The 21,293-nt window shown below is 47.0% G+C and overlaps 1 protein-coding gene across 1 annotated transcript in view; it reads right to left on the bottom strand.

The window, feature by feature from the left end:
• LOC122814096 (small ubiquitin-related modifier 2-like) overlaps positions 1-21,293 on the bottom strand; it is a 139,890-nt gene that overhangs the window by 29,303 nt on the left and 89,294 nt on the right. The window contains exon 2 of the mRNA XM_044086714.1: positions 6,237-6,368. Within this exon, the coding sequence (XP_043942649.1) occupies positions 6,237-6,368 (132 nt within the window). The remainder of the gene's footprint in view (positions 1-6,236; positions 6,369-21,293) is intronic.

Here is a 21,293-nt window from a genome sequence, read left to right as displayed (position 1 = left end):
TTGGAATCCGGCCGACCGAAGGGCTGCCTGAGGCAGGACAACCCATATGTAAGGACTGCAGATGCATCCTTGAAGGACATCTAGAGGGTGCTGTCGGTGCCAAAGTATGAGGTACTATCGGCGCAGACACTCCCCCAGCTCCCATGCTACCTGGCTCCGAACCCCGGAAGTGGGTCGGAGAAGGAGCAATAGGGGAGAAAAAGGGGGTCGAACTCCCCCCCCCAGAGGGGGGGGGGGAGGCAGGAGCACTCCCATCTGCAGCTGGGCCTGGAGGAACCTACGCATCATCCGGTCCATGTCTGCATCAGACAAGCTTCGGGTTGACCTAGAGGAGGCCACAGAGGCGGGGAGTGCCACCTCGATGACCTCGAAGGCAGCCAGGTCTCCTCCTCCGGGGAAAAACGGGGTGAATGGAGCCGGGGAGGAGAAAGCCTGGAGGCCCTGGGAGAAGCTGCTTGCTTGGCCGGCAGGGCCGAGGAGGAAGACTCGGCCCGCCGCTTGTGGTGCTTCTCTTTTCTCGTCTCCATCCTAGCTTCACTCTCCTCCTGGCCTGAGGTGGGAGGGTGAGTCCCGGCCAGGGGAGCAGGGATGGAAGGTGGTACTGCCGCAGCAGGTGCCACGGAGGGAGAGAAGAAAGTAGAGTCTGGGGGACAACAGTCCCGCCAGAATCAACTTCTACCTCCTGTCCCTCAAAGCCCTGGGGTTGAAGGCTGCACAAATGGTGCAGCCTGAGGAGAGGTGGTCAACCCCAAGACAGATAACACACCGAGTGTGGCCATCCGCTGGGGACAGCTTTTAGAAAAAAAGGCTTTAGGGGCCTCAGACATGACTAGGGACAAAATTACACTAGGCCCAAAGACAGACACGCCTTCACACAAACGGGGGGAGGTAATTTATCTAAAACTACAAAAACAGTTAAGTGGAAACTAAGGAGCAACACACAAATTTTTACTGCTATAATAGAAAAGAAAAGGATTTTTCTCACAAAAACAATCTACGCCCATGCCTGGAACTCGTTCAGAGCTGCTGACTGAACAGAGGCAAACGAGATCTGAGGTCAGGAAGGGATAGCAGGGAATTATGGGCAAGGGGGAGGAGCTTGGAGCTTGGATCTTAATTGTTTGAAGCTGCCGGCTCAGATGCGATATGGATCAGATACCCACAGGTTGATGGACAAATGAAGTTAACTACTTCAGATCACTTGCTTCCCAAGTCCATCGCCCAAGACTCCCTTTTCAGGGATGGTGAGCACTCTCCTTGGCTAGCTCTTGGTAGCCACCGCCACAACCACAGCATCTACTGGCAGGCCCTTAGACCAGTGTGGGCTGTCTTCTGGTGGAGAAAGAATTTTGTCCTCCGGGGGTTAGGTTCAACGGTATCCTGATTCTTCCAGGCTCGCTGCACTATGAGCTGTACCAGGTCATCTGCAGGCGGGAGTCACCCAGGAAGTTGAGGGCCAGGCACAAAAAGCCTGCAAGACTGCAGACTCCACTGGAGGAAGGAGTGGTGGATTTACAGTCTCCTGCTGCTCGAGGATCTCCAGTACATCTCCAAAGGAGACATAAGGGGGTGACTCTTCCCCTTCATCATAGTCTACCTTCGGTGAGGGATTCCTCAGGGGAATCCACATGCTTCCTCTTGCATGATCTCTTGTGAGGCACCTCCTCAGCAGAGGCATCTGAGAAGGACTCCGCAGAGCTGGTACTTTGTGGAAGGATGTCTTGCTGTTCCCATGCCTAGTGTCCTCAAGTAGTAGGCTGTGTCAACTGTAGCTCAGAGGAAATAAAGAAATGGGTATCCAGTGCCAAAGGTACTAGCTGACAGCATACCGAGGCAAGCACCCTCTCCAACACCTGGAAAGCAGGTTCACCCAGAGAGTGATGGGAGCCCAGAACAGAGAGAACCTCTGTACCAGAGTGTCACCACAGACTCTCAGGGAAGGGAGCCACGGGATAACCAGGTACCACCAAAGCAACTAACCAGAGTAGACTGCACCAAGGAAACAGGTACCATATACTAGGGGTCACAGTGCCGACAGACCAGTGTCAAACCAGAGGGTGGTCCGGCTCCAAACGAGTCGAAGACCAAAGAGTAGGCTCCAGAGCCATGGTAAGGTCTACCAATGGAGCTAAAGAAGCTGGCGGTGTTGAAGGCTGATACCTCCAGGGAGGTCAAAGGAAGAATGTAGGGAATCCATGGAGAATAATCATAAGCTTTGGGAGGGAGGATGTTGGAAAATCTCTGACCGCCAAGAGCTGATCCACAAGCTTCATTACGTCCAGTTCCTAAAGGCTCCTGGAAGAACAGCTGAATATCCCCGACGGGGAGTCAGAACGCTCTAGGAAGGGCTACATTGCTGACCAACAGCCACTGAAGGGAAATATCAGGTCCAAGGGATTATTCTCCTTTCAGCACAGGGGTCAAAGGACCAGCATGAAGTACAGATTTGGGGGGGGGGGGGCATCTGAGGAGTAGGTGCTGTTTGGTTCCAGCACCTCAGCAGCCAACTACAGTGCAAACATGGCACTGTGGGCAGAGTTTGAGGCCAAAGTGCCAAGGATGTCTGTGCCAATCTAGGAATCTTCGATTCTATTTAGATTCGGTCGTGTGACGAGAGGAGAGCAAGGACTTTTTATCCTATCTTTGGAAGGGATGAACCATCCAGTCTCAGAGATAGCTTCCACAAAAGGAGACTGAAGGACACCTTTCAACATGATTTATGTTCCGCCATATGCGGGAACTAAAAGCCTTACAAATCTGACAAGGGGGTTTCACAGACAGGTGTAGCACCCCCAAACAGTACACATAGGATGTATGGCTGTCCACATAAGGCATCTTTCAGGTCGCACTGACAACAGCAATTAAACCCAATTGTACCCTTTTTCCTCACGCATACTAGCACCAAAAAGGTATACAATTCAACCACAAAACCAAACTTAAAAAAGGAAACTCTCATCACAAGATAGAAGAAAGGAGTCTTCTGTATCAAAAAAAAAATTGACCAACAATGCTAATAGGAAATACTTCAACAGTAAGGGCTTGTATCAGCAATAGTACAAAAAGAGTACCAAATGCGATAAAAAAAAAGAAACACACCAATAAGCATAAATATGTTGACTAACAAGCTAATAATATACGATGAAATAACTAGACAATTTTTGAAAAAGCAGGACTTGGAGAGCTGGCTTGACATGTCTTTATTCGTATGCAGCAAACGAGATAAGAGATAGAGAAGTGCACTATGGGCAAGACTTAGCTAGTGTGTTTATTTTGGCTAGCGCAAGCTTGTTATAACGGCTGACTCGGTTCCAAGGATGGAACAGACACCCACCAGTAAAGAATGAATGCAGATTAGCAACATTTACCAGGAAAAGTCTGACTTGGAACAAAGCCAATTTTCAGCAGAGGCCTGGGGAGAAACACTCCAGATGCATGTCCTTGAAATGTGGGAGGAAACCAGATCACCCAGAGAAAACCCACACGAACGCAGGGAGGACAAGCAGACTCCGCACAAAAGGCACTCCAGCAGCGAACCTCTTTATGCGAGATGACAATGCTACCACTGCAGCAGTTCTGTGCAAGAAGGTGCCATATTTGTGAGGACAAGGTGGTATCTGATCCCCAACAAGAAGGGTCAATTCTTATAGTGCCAAGGAAGCACTGGAAATTATGGATACTGGCAATGGAGCTTGACAGATTAAATCACAGCACCTTTGTATTAGGAGTTAAAGTCTGAATGTTGACTAAAGACTTCACTCATGGTCAGAAGGCAACAAATACAGAATGTGCACATACCAGTTTTGAAATAAAAACGAGGCCCAGCAATCTACCTAGCAAAGGCACTTAGGCTCATTTTTCAGGTTACATAACTGTGCAGCCAATTAATGGGAAACATCCCCTCTCTAATTCATGATGTAAATCAACAAGGGCTTTCGACTGATTACCTATGGTGTGGAAACTTCACAGGGTTTGCAATTTCATCCTTAACTAGACCAAGTACTCGACAGAGGGGCACGCGCGCGCACAGAGGGGCACGCCACAAGACAGAGGGCACGCCAGCACAGAGGGCACGCCAAGACAGAGGCACAGAGGGCACGCCAGCACAGAGGGCACACAGAGGCACACAGAGGGGCACACGCCAAGACAGAGGGGCACGCACACACAGAGAGAGGGGCACGCACACACAGAGAGAGGGGCACGCACACAAGACAGAGGGCACACACAGAGGGGCACACACAGAGGGGCACACACAGAGGGGCACACAGGGGCGTACACACACAGGGGCACACACACAGGGCACACAGCACACACAGAGGGCACACAGAGGCGCTGACAGAGGGCTGAAGGCGCACAGACAGAGGGCGACGCACAGAGGGCGCCAAGACAGAGGCACGCACAGAGGGCACACACACAGAGGCTGCGCACACAGTGGCACACACACAGAGGGCACCACACACAGAGGCGCACACAGAGCCACACACACACAGAGGGGGGCACACACAGGGGCACACAGAGGGGCACGCACACACAGGGACACACAGAGGGGCACGCACACACACACAGAGGGGCACACACACACAGAGGGGCACACACACAGAGGGGCACACACACAGAGGGGCACACACACAGAGGGGCACACACACAGAGGGGCGCACACACAGGGGCGCACACACACGCAGGGCGCGCGCACACACACGCAGGGCGCTTTACACACAGAGGGGGGCACACACACAGGGCAGCGCACACAGGGGCAGCACACACAGGCGCACACACACAGAGGGGCACAGGCGCACACAGAGGGGCGCGCGCACACAGAGGGGCACGTGCGCACACAGAGGCGCGCGCGTACACAGGCGCACACAGAGGCTGCAAGACACAGAGGGGCGCGCACAGATGTACCACTTCTATACACTAAATATGGTATGTGTTTCCTCCATCTGTTAAACGCTGTCCATTTTTCAGTTGCTCAACAGGAAATTTTAGAATGAGATACAGGGCGCCCCCCCCCCCCCCCCGCAAAACCATTTCTATAGTGTTTTCAATTTCAGGTACTTGGGTTCAGGCAAAAATATATTCAAGGTAGTTGGTGAAATATGTGCATGCAAGTCCAGATAGTGAAAAAATCTCAGGCTAAACCTACTACTGGCTTTGCTAAAAGGTAAGGCCTGTCTAATGAATCTTACCTTGCCAAATCCTTTGACAATAACCCATGCTAGCAGTTAGTAAGCTTAACATAACTACAAATAAATTGTAATGTGGTTAGATGGGCAGCAAACTGGCTGACGTAACCCACATGCTGCTTGTAGCAGATGACAAAGTACAAATGTAACTGGTATTCCAACGTAGCTCCATAATGGGACAGTTTGTTGCAACTTACTTTTCAAGCCTCCAGACCCCAAAGCAAGACCTGACTAACCAAGTCTGTAGAGCACTGCAACTGGGAGTCGTTTCAACACCCACTGTTGTAAGGAAGTTTCTCATTGCACAGCTTACACAAATACAATACACTGGTTTGCCCAGTTTTTCCACTGTCACACAAACTATACAGCTAGGAAAACTACACCAATATAAAACAATGAGCGGAACCGGCAAACTTAGAAAACTGACAAATTTAAATTGAATGGCAACCCGATCTGGAACATCTAGGTATTAAGCCCACACAATTTCAAAAAGAGCCTGAACATTCTGCCCTGATATCACTCCATAGCAAAGGGAAACCAAAACAACCTCAATAGTGGGGCCCAACCACTGTTTGCAGCAAATGAGATGGAGAAAGTATTAGGGATGATGGGAGAAGACTTGGAGCCTATAAAAGCTTGAAGGGACTCATCTGACTAGTGATTGTGACAAATCCTAATACTGAACTACACAGGCTGCCATCAAGCAAGATATGGGTTTTTCATATTAGCAGCCAAGAGACAAAGGGACATTTATGAGCAAACAAGATCATGATAAAGGGGATACATCCTGAGCAGGAGAACTACATCAAGAACTCCCTCAAACTGAAATATGCTACCACTGTTGATGAGCCAAACTACCATGCATATCACCTGCTTCCATACTTAGAACAATGGAAGATATTTCTGTGGAGGCAGAACTTCAGCATTCCAGAAAATATCTCATTCTTCTAGTTTTTGCAGTCACCTTGCAGAAAAGGGACTTCTCTCTCAAACAGCTGCTTCCCAGATGCATAAAACTATTTCAATTTTTTTTCTTCCTTAACACAAATTTCTCACCTGTCGTTCACAGTATGCTTTCATAAGCTTACTGAGTGGCGTATGCCTCTTGATCTTAAACTGGACAACAGATCCATCTTGACCTGCCACCTTCAGGTTGATATGATCATTGTTTTCTGTCTTTACACCTTCCTGTAGGAGGAAAAAATTAAAGTAAATGTATGGACACATTTCAGCAAAATTATAGAACTGCAACTTAAATTCTGCAAAGCAGCATTAAAACAAACCTTAAAATAGCACAAACAAAAGCACACAAGTCAAAAATTATCTTTACAAGCCGAAGGTTAAAACAAACAGGAGAGCCATAAATGCAGTATACACATGCAAAGGGTTTTCACCAAACTGGCAGAGCTGTTGTGTAAGCAGATCTGATGCCCCCACCTGCAAATTTTTTCACTTACACCGTTTTTGTAGCAGTGAGGTTTTTTTGAAATTTTCAAAGTTCTAGGTTAGTCAGAAAGCAAAGTTCTGTGAATTAAGAGTTTTATACCTCTCAAACAAAAACAGTTCAAAGTTTCAAGGTTGACATAACAGAAAGCTACACAAATACACACATTTCCATTTTATCAACCATGCCCTACTCCTGTTGCATTAAACTCACTTCACATTATTCCTGTTGTATTCACCCAATGTAGCAACTTAAACCCAATCTTATTTGCTCCTGCTGACAAAAAAAGTTTCATAACCTTCACCTTTAATTTTTCTTCAGCTACTCTCACTTGTCTTATGATCAACTGAGCACTCTAGTACCTTCAGATCAACTGAGCACTCTAGTACCTACAGCTTTAACACAAATTCTGGAAATTTAAGTCTCATCTGGGAGAAGAGGGCAAGAGTTTGTGGGATAAACGGATCCTTCAAATTAGGTAGTCCTAAACCACCTTGTTCTACTGGAAGGGATACGTTTTAAAGTATACAGGTAAGGCTTTTATACATAACACATGCAAGAAATTCAAAGTGGAAAGGATGATTAAGCTAGAGGGCGGGGTTCAAGAAGTGAGTGGGATTTTAGACCAATCCTAAAGAATAGTTGTGTAAAATCTTACCACAACCATAGATGTCCTTCTCTTCCATGTTACAGTACTCTAGGTGTGGGACTTCCTGCCCTCAAGCGACTTGTACGTTGACTTCTATACAAAAGCTTCAGCTTGGCTGCTGTAGGTGCGTGGGACATCACACGTAGGGCCATAAACCAAGGGGACTTAAGTGTGTGACATCTGCACACACAATCCTCAAAACCTGAAGGCCAGCAGGCAGAGAACAGGCCCCACAGAAGGTGTCAGTTGTTTACAGGTGTGTAACTTTGAGATCTACTAAAATGTAGGTAGTACAGGAAGGTACAAGACTAGGGGTTGGACTGGTGGGCGGGAAGGAATACTGCAACATGGAAGAGAAGGACATCTATTGTTATGGGAAGATTTTACACAACTATTCTATGTCCTGTTCCTATGTTGCAGTATTCTAGGTGTGGGAGCGTACCACAGCTTAAGAGGAGAGGGTGGTGGTAAATGCATTGCTCTGGTGAATCCTGTTCTAGCTCTGGAAACTTGATCCAAATTGTAATGCTTGGGGAAGGTGTTGATAGTGGCCCAGGTGGCCGCTTCCAAAATGGACACTGTCTACACTTTTATGAAGGTCCTTGAGGTGATCACAGCTGTAGTGAATGGGCCTTGATACCCACTGGGGGTTCCATTCCGTGGTGAGTAGCAGAAGCAAATGGCATCCCTGATCCAGCATCCAATGTTTTGCTTGGAGACGGTCTCCTTCCACCCCGGAGTCCTGGACAAGGCAAAGAGCTGGTTAGTCTTTCTGATGGCCTTGGTCTTGTCCAGGTAAAATTCGTTTGTGCACACCTAGTGTGTGCAGTATCCCCTCTCCTTTGTTAGTGGGTGAGGGAAAAAAGGTGGGCAGATGAATGGATTGGCTAAGAGAGATCGACCACTTTAGGCATAAAGGAGGGGCTGGTTCGCACGGGACACCCTGTACTAGGGACAGGCCATTAGAGCCTGCAGATCCGACAATCTTCTGGCTAAAGTGATAGCCACCAGGACAGTGTTCCATTACACATCTGTAAGGAGGAAGGGCTGGCACTTTCAAAAGGGATGGTGGGGTAATTTCCCTAAGATGTAGTTAAGGTCCCAAGGCAGTGGGATATGTTTCCTAGGTGGTCTCGTGCAAGACCCCTTTAAGGAAGAGCTTTAAATAGAGCCTGGCCAGCAAGGGGGTTTCCAGGGGCACGCAGGCTGATATGGCAGAGAGGAACTTAACAGAAAAATAAGAAAGGTCATTTTTAATCATTTGACAAGTAGTTTATAACCAGGGGAACCTCTGTAGAGCTAGGTTCCCGTCCATTTTGCAGACACCATTTAGCAAATCTTTCCCCATTTAGCCAGGTAAGATTTTTTGGTGGTAGGTTTCCTTGCCTCCCTTAGGACTGAAAGAATGTCCTCATAGTAGTGGTGTTTGAAAGGAATCAAAAGTTTATCACCCACAGAGTCAGACAACACCTGTAACCTGTGGGTGTAAGAGTTCCTTTGTCTTGTGACAGTAGATCCAACTTTTAGGGTAACTTGAATTGCCCTTGGCTAGTTTGTGAAGTAGGGGGAACCAGTACTGCCTTGGACAGTAGGGAGTCCAAGATTTTTGGTTTGTCCTGGATTTTCAGGACTTTCTGAATTAGTGGTAATGGGGGCAAGGCATAAAGGAACTTCACCTCCCAAGAGATGCTAAAAGCGTCCCACTCTCCATGCTGTAAGAGAGAGTGGGTTTTTGAGAAGCTCTGCCATTCCCTGTTCTGGGGGGAGGCAAAAGGTATTTGTGGAGCACCCCACCAGTGGACTGTCAAGACGACCTCCTTGCTCGACATCCATTCGCGGTGAGGCGAGGAGGTCCTGCTCAAGAGGTCTGCTTGGTGGTTGTCTGAGGGGATGTAGACCGCATGCAGGACTAAGTTGAGCCAGGAGGCCAAGTCTCTTATCAGCAGGGATAGACTACACAGCTGATGGCCCTTTCCTCCCTGCTTGAGGTACCACATCACCGTGGTGTTGTCTGTGACAATCTGGAGCACCCCTGGAACCACGAGGGGGGGGTGAAGGTCTGTAGAGCTACGAAAAATGCTGCGATTTCCCAGATATTGACGTGTCTGGCCTGAAGAGAGGGATGACACTTCTCCTGCATCTTGTAAGAGGTCAGAGTTGCTCCCCAACCTGAATCTGAGGCATCTGTATGCATAATTTGGGTGGGTAGCTGTAGTGGGAGCCCTGGGTTCAATTGCACTTGCTGCTGATTTCTGTTTTCAGACAGTGAAGGAGGAGGATGGCCTGCTCTAGGGGATGTAGGTGCTGGGACCAGGTGTTCTTTGGAAACCACTGCAGGTTGCACATGTACATTCTTGCCAGAGGTAGCTGCCATCAAACTCAAGAAGCGAAGAAAATGTCTTGCAGTCACCTTTCAGGATAGTAGGGCATCCTGGAAGTGGGAAGTTAAAGATATAACGTTGTCCTGAGGTAGAAAGGCCTTCATTGTGTCTGTTCTGATTTGGCAGCGGAGGAAAATCTTGTCCTGGTTTGGGATAAGAGGATTTGGGGAGGGTGATTGTGAATCCTAGGTTCTGCAGAAAGGACATAGTGAAATGTAGATGCTTTAGTACAGCATCCCTGGACTCTGCCAGAATCAGGATGTCGCCCAGATAAGAGTAAATTTGTATCAGAGTTCTGTAAAAGGCAATGGCTGGGGCCAGGCACTTTATAAAAACCCTGGGGACTGTGGATAAACCAGATGCTAAAAGCGGCAAGGCAGTAAACTGGAAATGAGAGGAAGAGCCAGAGAACCGCAGGAATGGTCTGTGGGAACTCCTGACGGGTATGTCCAGGTAGGCTTCCATTACGTCTAGGGTGACCATGGAGTACTTGGCTGGAATGAGAGGCAGCAAGGTGGGGGAAGAGAACATTTTGAAGGAGGGTACCTGACGATGTAGGTTTAAAAAAGGACAGATCCAAGATGGGTCTCGAGGTGCCATCTTCTTTGGAGACCAGGAAGAGACTGCAATAAAACCCTTTTCCTTCTTGTCCTGGAGGAACGGGCTCTATGGTGCCTAGCTGTAGAAGATCTGCCAGAACTTGTGGCATGAGATGGGCCTGGTTTTTGGGGAGGGAAAGGATGCCTCTTCTGGGTGGCTTCTCTTTTCAGGATAGGAAGTACCCTTTTTGGATAATGTTTAAGACCCACTGTTCTGAAGTGATGGATTCCAAGAACAAAGCAGAAAACACCAACATAAAACAGAAAGCACTTAACAATGCTTTTGGATATCAAAGTGTCCCTCGGTGCTTAAACATTCACCACAAAAAGCACAGTTTAAATACATTCACCAATTTAAGTCACACAGCCAAATAATTATATTAACTCTTAAAAAAATGTAAATACAGTACGATGTATATTAGATAACAGCTATAAAATGTTTTACTAAAAAAAAACTTTATACTAAAACAAAACAGGTTTTAGTATAATTTTTTTGTAAGAAATTTTCCATGAATTTTATAGATATCTAATATACACTGTATTTTTAAAGATTAAGAGCTATTGATATAATTATTTGGATTGGCTGTGTGACTTAAATTGATGAATGTATTTAAACTGTGCTTTTTGTGGTGAATATTTTTAAGCACCGAGGAAGGATACTTTATATCCGAAAGCTTTGCTGCTATTAAAACAGTTTTACGTTGGCTGCTTTGTTCTTGGAATTTTGGTTGTTTTACAGCTACACCTTTACTCTGGATGGTCTTTTGTTTCAAGGTTATTTTACTGAAGTGATGAATTGCCAAAGGGGAAGACAGTGGGAGAGGTGGGCTGAGAGGGGGAGGTGAGCAAGGCAGTTAGCATTACTGGGGCCTCCTCGGTCCTGAAAGGGCTGTCTGGGTTGCTGTGGTATAGCAAAGGATCTGGGGTTAGTAGGTCTTCTGGCACCTCTCCTGGACCTGGAAGAGGAGGGCTGTGGAGTACATCTTACAAATGTGGCTTTAAGCAGAGTAATTAGTGTAATACTTTGGTATGGGTGACACCAGCAGGTGCTAAATGTCCTGGAGCGCTTTGCTTTTTTCTTGTAGATTTTAAAAATGTTCAGCGGAATGTTTTTCAAACAGCACACTGAGGTCCAGAGGGACTTCCAAGACTTTAGCCTTGAAGTCCTCTGGGAGGTTCTGGAGTCTTAGCCATGAGTACCTCCGGAGGGCTGAAGCAGATGCTGCAGACAGTACAGTTGTGTACACTTACCATAAATGTACATGTTAGTGTATTCACTGCTGTGTTATCTGACTGCATGTAGCCCTCAGTTGGCCTGAATACCAGAGACTTAGTATTTCTGTGTCAGATGTAGTCACTCCAGGACTGACCTCGGGTTGTCAGGGGTATAAAATAAGGCAGCTGATGCCATTACATCAGTTTTTTTTGCCCCAAATGTCAGGAGCCCCACAAATAGGGAGTTAATTTATGATGGGGAAACCACCACCAGTAAAAAGTAAATACCAATACCCTGAAAGGGGCGAGTAATAGCCATAGAGGAGAGAGAGAAAACAGGGGGCTGGAGGGAGGGAAACCAGGACTGCAACAGTAAATACATTCAAACATCTACATTTATGGCAAGTGTACACAACTGAACTATGTTGTTCTTGTTTCACTGTTGGTCATCACACTTGGGTGGATTCCCAAAGCTGAGAATGGGTGGAGGCAGTCAAGAAGAGTTGGGGCTGGCTAGTATGCCTTGCAGGACTGTTGCAAAACTGCCCTGGATCTGGAAAAAAAAGACAGGCAGGTGGTAATGCTTGGTGAAGGTGTGTACTTAAGTCCAGGTAGCAGCTTCCAGGATGTCCCTGGTAGGGACTCCCCTGAGAAATGCTGTAGAGGTAGATGTTGCCCTAGTGGAATGTATTCTGACCCCCTGAGGGGTTGGTTTCCCATGGTGCTTGTAGCAGAAATGGATGCAGTGTGCTATCCATTTGGAAATTGTTTTGAAATGGCCTTGCCCTCTGCCCCTGTTGCAAAGCTGACTAGTAACTGGTCACATTTTCTGAAATGCTTAGTCCAATCAAGGTAGAATCTGAGCTGTCTGTGCACATCCAAGGAGTGCAGGATCCTTTCCCCTTTATTTTGAGGATTAGGGAAGAAAGTTTACAATTGGCTGACAGCCACACTGGACACCACTTTTGGCATGAAGGGTTAGTCCCGAGGGAAACCATGTCAGCATGGAAAATAATGAAGGGTTCCACAGCCATAAGTGCTTGTAGCGCAGACACTCTTCCAGCTGAAGTGTTGGCTAGAAGCAAGGCTGTTTTTCCGAGAGAGTAATTTTAAGTCTGCTGACACAGCAGGTTTGGGGGGGGGGGGGCATGACCTTTTCAGGTCCCAAGCTGGGGTGGGTGCTCTCCTTGGTGGCCTTAAGTTTTTTGCCCCTCTCAGGAACCGTTTTGATAACAGGGTGCAAGAAAAGAGGTGGCTCAGTGTTGTAATGAGCGGAAATGTCTGAGGCATGTATCTTAATGGAGGACGACAGGCCTTTGTGGAATAGATTGGTTAAGTAATCCAGGATTAGAGGCAGGGAGGGTAGAGTTGCCTCCTTGCCTTTAGACAGAATCCCAGGAGCAGAACCTTTTCCACTTAGCATAGTATTTTCTTGTACTGGGTCCTCTGGCTTCAAGAATGACATCCAGCACCTGCTTGCTTAGGGTTGCTGGAGAATTCAAGGAATAAGCCAGGCTGCAAGATTTAGGGTTTGCAGTTGTGGATGCAAAATCTGTCCCTCCTGCTGAGAGCATGGTTGGGTTCTGGTGTAGGTGCCAGTGTGGCTCTGGTGACAGGCTGCGCAGGAGTGGGTACCAATGCTGGCATGGCCAGTCTAGGGCAATGAGAATTGTCCTTGGTCTGTCCGGTCTTATCTTGAGTAATACACTTGAGAGAAGGGGCAGAGGGGGAGAGGCATAGATTGAGAGATTTACCCACTGAAAAGATAGGGCATCCACTTTCCAGGCCCTGCTGTGAGGATTCCTGGTGCAGAATTTGCTGAACTGGTGGTTGTAAGGGGAGGCAAATAGATCCATCTCTGGGGTCCCCCCATTTCTGAATCAGAAGGTTTGAAGGTGCTGGGCTCCAATTACCACTCGTGTGGGTCTAGGAGATTTCTGCTCAAGTTGTCTGCCAGTGAGTTTTGTTTGCTTGGCAGGAATTGAGCTTGCAGATGGACTTGCATGTCCAAGGTCATGTGCTACAGGGTCATGGCTAACTTGCTGAGTGGGTAGGAGTGGGGTCCCCCCTCGCTTGTTGATGTACCACATAACTGTGGTGGTATCAGTTTTTAGCAGCAGTTGTCCTGGAAAGAATAGGGATCTGAAAGCTGTCAAGGCATTCTGCACAGCTAGCATCTTTTTGGTTGATGTGCAGATGATACTGACTTGGGCACCAGTGGCCCTGAATGCACTTGCCATCCATGTGTGTTCCCCAGGCAAAAGTCTGACGAGTCTGTGGTTAGGGTCTGGGCAGCATGGGGTTGAGAAAAGGGCAGTCCCTTGTGGTAGCATGCTTCTGCCCACCAAAGGAACTGTCAGACAGGGTATGATAGGAAAGACTTGTTTCCAGGTCCTGAGAATGTTGGCACCAAATACTGAAGTTTCCTCGTATGCAGTCTTGCATATGGAATTAGCAGTATACATGAAGCCATGAATCCTAGGGTCTGCAGTATTTTTCTTGCAGACAGCTAGGTTCTGGTGGCTATTTGATGTCGGCTGTCACTTGTTTTTCTGAAGTGATGAATGCCATCTGGGATGTGTCCAAGATTGCTCCCAGGAATACAATCTTGACTGGGTACCAGTTTTGATTTTTCGTTGATTGTGTACTTCAAGGAAGTGAGGAAGTGTTTCACAAAATGTCAATTGCTGCAAAAAGCAATTCCTGACTGTCCGCCTGAATCAGGCAGTCGTCCAAGTGCAAGAAAATTTGGATATTTCTCTGCCTGCAGTATGCAATGGCTGGAGCCAGGCATTTTGTGAAAACTCTGGGCGCAGTAGATAAGCCAAAGGGAAGTGCAGAGAACTGATAATGCATAGATCCTGCCCTGAAACGTAGATACTTCCTGTATGACTCCCTTATGGGGATGTGCAGACAGGCTTCTTTTAAGTCTAGAGTGACTAACCAAGCATCCCTGGCTAGCAAACGAAGAAGCTGTTGCCGGGTAAGCATTTTGAATTCTGGTACCACCAGGAAGGTATTGAGAATTGAAAGATCCAGGATTGGGCATCAAGAGGCCTCCTTCCTGTGTACCAGGAAGAGTCTGGAGTAGAATCCTTGAACCCTCTTGTTTTACAGCTCTGATACTGAGCAGGGAAGCTATGTGGCTTTGAGCCTCCGCCCACTGGTTTGGAGGAAAGTCTGGAAATCTGCTTGGGGTTGGCAGTGAATGGAAATAAAATCTGTACCCCTGGGATACAATGTTGAGGACCCACCAGTCCTGTGTGATTGGCATTCACATTTCTGCATGAAGGGCAAGTTTTCCTCCTAGGGGCAACAAGCAATTGGGCAGGGCTGGGGAGTGGTGTAAAGAAGTCATTTTTTTCTGTAAGAAGGTGGCTTACCAATCCCTGCTTTAGGGGTGGGGGCACTCCATTACTTAGATCTCTGCATAGCCTGATACTTTAGCCTGGGGTGGTCTGTTTCACCTGGGTCTGGTTTTGAGAAGGCCTGGAGGGGGCTGTAAAGGACCAGTGTTTGGAAGGGCAATGCCTACTGAATCTAGGGGGTTGCACTTCTAAGAATTCTTTAACAGTCTGCATAGACAAGCTTTTTCTTCCATCTATAAGAACCTCTTCTTCTTTGGTGTCAAACTGTCCTTGTTCAAAGGAGCATCTACTAACTGATTTGACACTGTCTGGCAAGGTCTACTCCTTAAGCCAAGCATGTCTTAGTACAGATCCAGTGACTGCTGCCTGGCAAGATGCTTCTAGGGAGTCAAAGACACACTGCAAAGTATGCTTACTGACTTGGCTTGCAGAGTGCATAAGATCCTGCAATTCTTTATTTTCTGCACAGTCTGTAAAGGTTGCCACTAACAAGTTCCATAATACACTGCTGGTACTTCAGCACGTGAAACTGACAATTCAATGACCTAATACCACGAGTTGCAGAGGTATATACCTTCTTACCCCCATCTGTCCAAAGTTCTGAATCCCTGTCCGAAGGGGTGGGATTCTTGGCTGTAGTAGCCTTGATACCTTTAGTCCCTTGAAAAATTATCTCTGGGTCAGCAGTAGGATTCTTGGAAAAATTTGAGTGTCAGGTACTCTGTAGTACCTGCCTGGTTTCCTAAGGGCAGGAGGTAGTGTCATAAGACTGGAATCCATAAAAATAAACATCCAGGACGGGGGGTAGTGCTAAAGGCCTGTGCTGAGGCAACTCTAGGAATTCAGTCTTTTTGGACGGAGAATAGTCTTGGCATTCCCAGTGGAAATGCTCTCAAGGTATGCAAGGTTTCACCAAAAGAAAAATTCTCTGGAGGGGTGGCAGAGGGAATGGATTCCTCTGCATCTGACTCCTCAAAGCAGATAAGGGCAGGTCTTCATAATCAGAAATCTCAGTCATCTGACTCCTGGTCTGTAGAAGCTGTAGGGGACTGGTCTCTCTCTCTCAGCTGGGGAAGGCGGACTTCCCCTAATCAACGTAATAAGGTCTTTGCCATTCTAAGCATTTGTTTTTGTGGCATGGGAGCAGGTACAGGCACTTTTGGTAATTAGTTTTCTAGGCGTAGTGCATACTTTGGGCCTAAGAAATTTGGTAGTTTTGGTTAAAAAAAGCCGGTTTGAGTCTAACATCGGTTGAGCAAAGAAATGCCCCAGAAGCCGGTGCCTGCACAGCAGCTCTGGACCTATCCAAGCTAGAGACACCGACTATGGAACCTGTGGAAGAGTCTCACGGCATACCGGACTCCGAATGGGTCTCAGTACAGGCCTGCGAATCCATTAAAATCAGCACCAGAGGCTGCAAAAGCACTTTAGTACTAGCAGACTGGCGACTAGCTTAACGGAAGCGTCGTCGGCAGTTTTGGACCTATGCAGTGTCTGTCTTTAACCTTAAGTTTTTCAGAATATCAGTAGTCTGATGGCTTACCGAAGCCATTTCATAATACAGAGATAAACAGCGAAAGAATTTAGCAACAGAGCCAGACGACTAATGGTTCGGGTGTTAAACAAGGCAAAACCAACAGCGAGGTACGTTGTGGTCGGGGCCTAAACAGGTGACTTAAGAATGAAAATCTCAAGAGGTATTTGTTTTCCATAGGCAAGACAATTGTTAACATTTTCTGACATTGGTTACAGCAAGAAAAAAAAGGATCCCCCCACGGAGTACTTGGCTTTAGAAGACTTCAGGATTATTCAATTCATAAACGAAAATTCAGGTAGCAGCAGACCAGCACTTGCGAACTGCTTCTGCTTCAGGCTCCTTGGCAAGAAAGACTGATAATGGCGTCGGCTGCCTGTTTTTATACCTTTGACGACCTGACGTCAGTCCTGGAGCAACAGCATCTGACGCAGAAATACTAAGTCTCTGATATTCAGGCTAACTGAGGGCTACCTGCAGGCAGATAACCCAAGTGTGAGAGTGAAACGGCGAAATGTGAAGATCTGGCGGATGCTTCTGCAGAATCATAGCTGCTGCATATGGAGTGCCTGGCTACCTGGTGGGCCAAGGAAAGTTTAAATGAGAAGTCTGTCTTGCTGAGACTGTCAGGCAATAGAAGCCAGCATGGAGAAGAATGCATACTTGGTCATGTGGGTCTGAATTTATGGTACTGAAAGCCAGAAGTGTTCACCTTCCCCATCCTATCCATGTACTTGTCTGTCAGTCGGTGGGTAGTAGGGAGACAGAAGGCAGCAGTTTAGATTGCTTATCTGCTGTGGTGGCAACAGCCGGGTCCGCCAAAGGTGGCTTAACCAAATTTGTGGTCTTCTGGTTCTTTATAGAAGTGGTCAGGGTGCTTAGGGGCCGGAGGCTGGGGAGTCAGGGGCCTTAGAGGCCTCATTGAAAGCATCCAAGTAAGCAGGCAGAACATGGGGAACTGCTGAAGGGAAGGGTGATTCCACTTGCAGCAGTTCAAAGTACCTTTTTTGGGTGTCAAGTCATTTGGGAAGTGTCCCATTTAAAGTAAATCCTCTTGGTGATGGTCTCGCCAAGAGAGATGTCCTCAGGGGGAGAGGAGCCCTCTACAGATTCCTCATCTGGAGAGTAATATTCCTGGAGGAGACAATCTGGGAAACATAACAAATGGACTCCTCTGATGGAGAAAGAAGAATCATGTTCTTCCCTGACCAGAGAGGATATGGATGGGAGGAAAGAAGCAGAGACATGCCTAGGGCTTAGAACAGGCAAGATGGAAGCGGCCGAGGCTGAAGGCCCAAGGACCATGAAGGCCTGCATGAGAAAGGAAGTGAAGGCCTGCCAATCCGGTGTGACTTCTGAAAATGAGGTGTGCTGCTTTTTGCTTCTTTTTGGCTGGAGAAGTACAGTGGCCTGGCATCGGGTATGGAGATTAGCACATCCAAAGTCTGGATCCTGCCGAAGTACCACAGAAACTAGTTCCCCGATGTCAGAGTGAGATGTGCAGACATGCCAGTCAGCTGCGAAATTGTTTCCTCAAGGGACGTCGCTGCAGTTGGTGGATCCTCAGAATGCACCTCAACCCCTAAATCGGCAGTTGGTGGTGTGTCTGTAAGCAGAGCGGCAGGTGAAGACCTAGGAAACTTGGCCTTCTTGCATGAAGGTTCAGGTGCGGCCTCCAATGCAGGTTCCATCCTAAAGGCTAACCATCTGAGGCGTTGGTTCTCGCGGTAGAGATTTAACGCAGCTAGATGGCCAAGCAAGGTCTTTGGCACAAACGAATGACAAATTGCGCAATTATGTTCCCGGCCTAGGCAAAAAAACATGCCGTGGGCATCCTTGTAGGTTATCTGGCAACCGCATTGGCACTTTCCCCTTTTTCGTTACCTCAGCTAAAGGCTACAACAACCAAGCTTTAGCTATAACAATCGTCAAAAATAAGAAAGTTTGAAACCCAATGGACTACTTATCTTTAAGATGAGACATCTGTGAAGAAGCGATTGTATGATGCGAATGTCTGCGGCTGAAAAGTACTGAGGATTGTACGTGCAGACGTCACATTTAAAGCCCCTTGGTTTATGGCCCTACATGTGATGTCCCACGCACACTACAGCAGCCAAGCTGAAGCTTTTGTACAGAAGCAGACATACGATTCACCTGAGGGCAGGAAATCCCACACCTAGAATACTGCAACATAGGAACAGAAGGACATCAAACATTACATTTATAAAAAAGTATTTTAAGAATGAAGCCAACACAGGATAGAAGATAGGATATTTTCCCAACAAGGTTGACTGCAAGTAGGGGTACAGAAGATGGGCAAGAAAGGGCTGTACTTTACTTGAAAACTGGCAAAGGAACCAAGGTAATGACAGCAAACAGAGAAAGGTAAATGGGATGAGGCCAAGGTATTTGTACTGCAGGCTACAAACTGCCTTCCCTACCATGGATTAATACAAGTACATACAGTGACAGAAAGGCATAAAGGAATCCTATGTGAAATACCTGCACCAGTAGTTCAGTTTAGTCTAGAACACAAGCTGCCGTTAAAAAAGGGGAGTTAGTACAGAGTTAGCAAATCTTGCACAATAGCAGTGTAAAATCTTAAACCAACGACAGATGTCCTTCTCTTCTCGGTTTCAATATTTTTTTACATGAAAGAGCAGTCGACCGTAGGTGACCCAACGTCAGCCAGTATACAAATCTCAATACTGTAGAGGCATGGTACATCTCTACTTAGGCTGCTATAGTAGATCAGCCCTAAAAGTGAAGTACGCGGACACCAACCTTACAACCTAATGTCCCAGGAGGAATGCCAGCTTAAGGAAGTAGGTATGACCATCCAAGGTAAAGATGGAAACAACCATGGGGGAAGGAAGTAGGGAGGGACTGGAATACTGCAGAGAACATCCATTGTTAAGGTAAGATTTTACACAACTATTCTATGTCCTCCTATTCATCCGTTCCAGTATTTTTTACATGGAGTACAAAAGCTCATTAGGAGAAGGTGAAAGCAGTAGTCGAGTTCTCCAGAAAGCCATGGACTATGGCCCTGGCAAAAAATGTCCTGAACTTAGAAATGCCATCCAATTTATGTTTAGTGAAGATATGCACAGAATTCCATGTAGCTGCTTCAATAGAACTATTTATCTAGTCCTTCGAAAAAAGCACCAGATGAAGCCACAGCATCACAGAAAGTTACTAGACTATTGGCACACCCTTAGCGCTTCTCAACATAGGAGGTACAATTGGGTTCCTCCTTGGTTGTTGATGTACCAAACCATTGACATGGTCAGTTTGAACTGCAAATTGTACCCGACGGGAGAGCATCCTGAAAGGCTTGCAATGCTAAAAAAGCACTGCTCTTTAGAGTTCTGATGAAGCCTGTTTTTCGAATTGTATGGGTGAAAGCGCTTAGTTCTTTTTAAATTATCTGCTTGTTTACTACAGTTTTACAGAACTACAATTGTTTTTTGGTTTATGGATTTATGTTTTTCCACGGACTTTCATTAAAGCATTTTCCGTTTTGGATACCAGTTCGGTTGACTTTACTAGTTTGGCTCTAGATTTGACTTCTCAAAATTTATGGTTATCCACACTTGCACAAGGTTAGGAATGAGCTCTTCTGCTACAATGAGTTTATGCCTGGTGGAAACGGTAATGAGCCAGTCGCACAATCCTTGCAGTCTCAAGTGAGCTGCTACCACTGCCATGCATTTGAACACCCTGGAGGCTGTGGTGAGGCCAAAGGGCAGAGCTCTGAATTAATGACTGGCTTTTAGCCGGAAATCTCCTGGATCACTTTTTTTATATTGTAGATCTCAAAGATGCATAATACTGAGCACATTCAGTAGTCCTTTTCCAGAAACAGAAGAATGGACTGAGCAGTGACCATCCGGAACTTTGTCTTTCAAGCAAATCTGTTTAGATTGCAAAGATCCAGAACTGGTAGCCAGTCCAATTTTCTTTCGCACTAACAAATCCTGAATTAGTTCCAGATCCTTTCTGGTCTGGGGTACCTCTGGATTACTAGTCTAGCAGCTTTTGTATTTGTGCAGCTGCTTGATCCCTCATTTGGTGGATCAATGGTCTTGGAAATTGGAGAAGAATGAAGTACATCCTCTGCACCCAAGTATCTTATGCCTAGCCAGGCTCTCCGGTGCAGGGGCAAAATGACCCCCAACTGTCTCTGGGGGGGGGGGGGCAGTTGGACCTCCATTCAGCAGTGCTGGAAGGGGTTGCCAAAGACACTCAGGACCATTAAAGTTGTCCGTTTCCTCTGCCGTGAGAACAAAGTCTACCATTGGAGTTGTCCCTCTGCCTCTGGGGGAAGACTCTCCACATGTCTTGGAAAGATCCTTGCGATTTCTTGAACCACATTTTTCCACCACCCAGATGAGATTTTTTTTTTTTGTGGGGGGGGGGGGTTCCATCCTTCTCACACCTGGACAGTGCATTTCACTTTGGGGGCTAAAAAGAGGTGCTGTCAAAAGGAGCAAATAATGCAGACTTAAAAGGCTCTGCAGAGTCATAGAAGTGCATCCAGGAGTGTCTCCTGACTGCTATGCAAACCTACCACACTGGAAATGAGCCTCCTGGACAGTTCCTGCAGGGTATCCAAGAGTTCTTTCATCCAATCCCTTTACAATCTGTTGGTGTGTCAGGTAGTTCAGGGACCTCAAGGCGAAGGTCCCTGAAACAGACATGCTTCCCAAACCTGTCCACAGCCTGTGACTCCTTGGGGGGGGGGGGGGGTTAGAGGAACTTTCATTGGCTAGTTCCTTCCTGGTGGCCACTGACAACCATGGCATCAACAGGGGGCCCCCTGGACCAGAATCTTAAGTCTTCCAGAGGGGGACCCTTGGACCAGAACCATTTGTCTTCCAGAGTCAATTTTATCAGGCTTCTTTGATATGGGCTCAATGG

The sequence above is a fragment of the Protopterus annectens genome, chromosome 10.part0 (genome assembly GCF_019279795.1).
Source record: "Protopterus annectens isolate FY-2018-M chromosome 10.part0, PAN1.0, whole genome shotgun sequence".
NCBI lineage: Eukaryota > Metazoa > Chordata > Ceratodontiformes > Protopteridae > Protopterus > Protopterus annectens.
The sequence above is the reverse complement of the archived record's forward strand: the minus strand, read 5'-3'. Positions and strand labels throughout refer to the sequence as shown.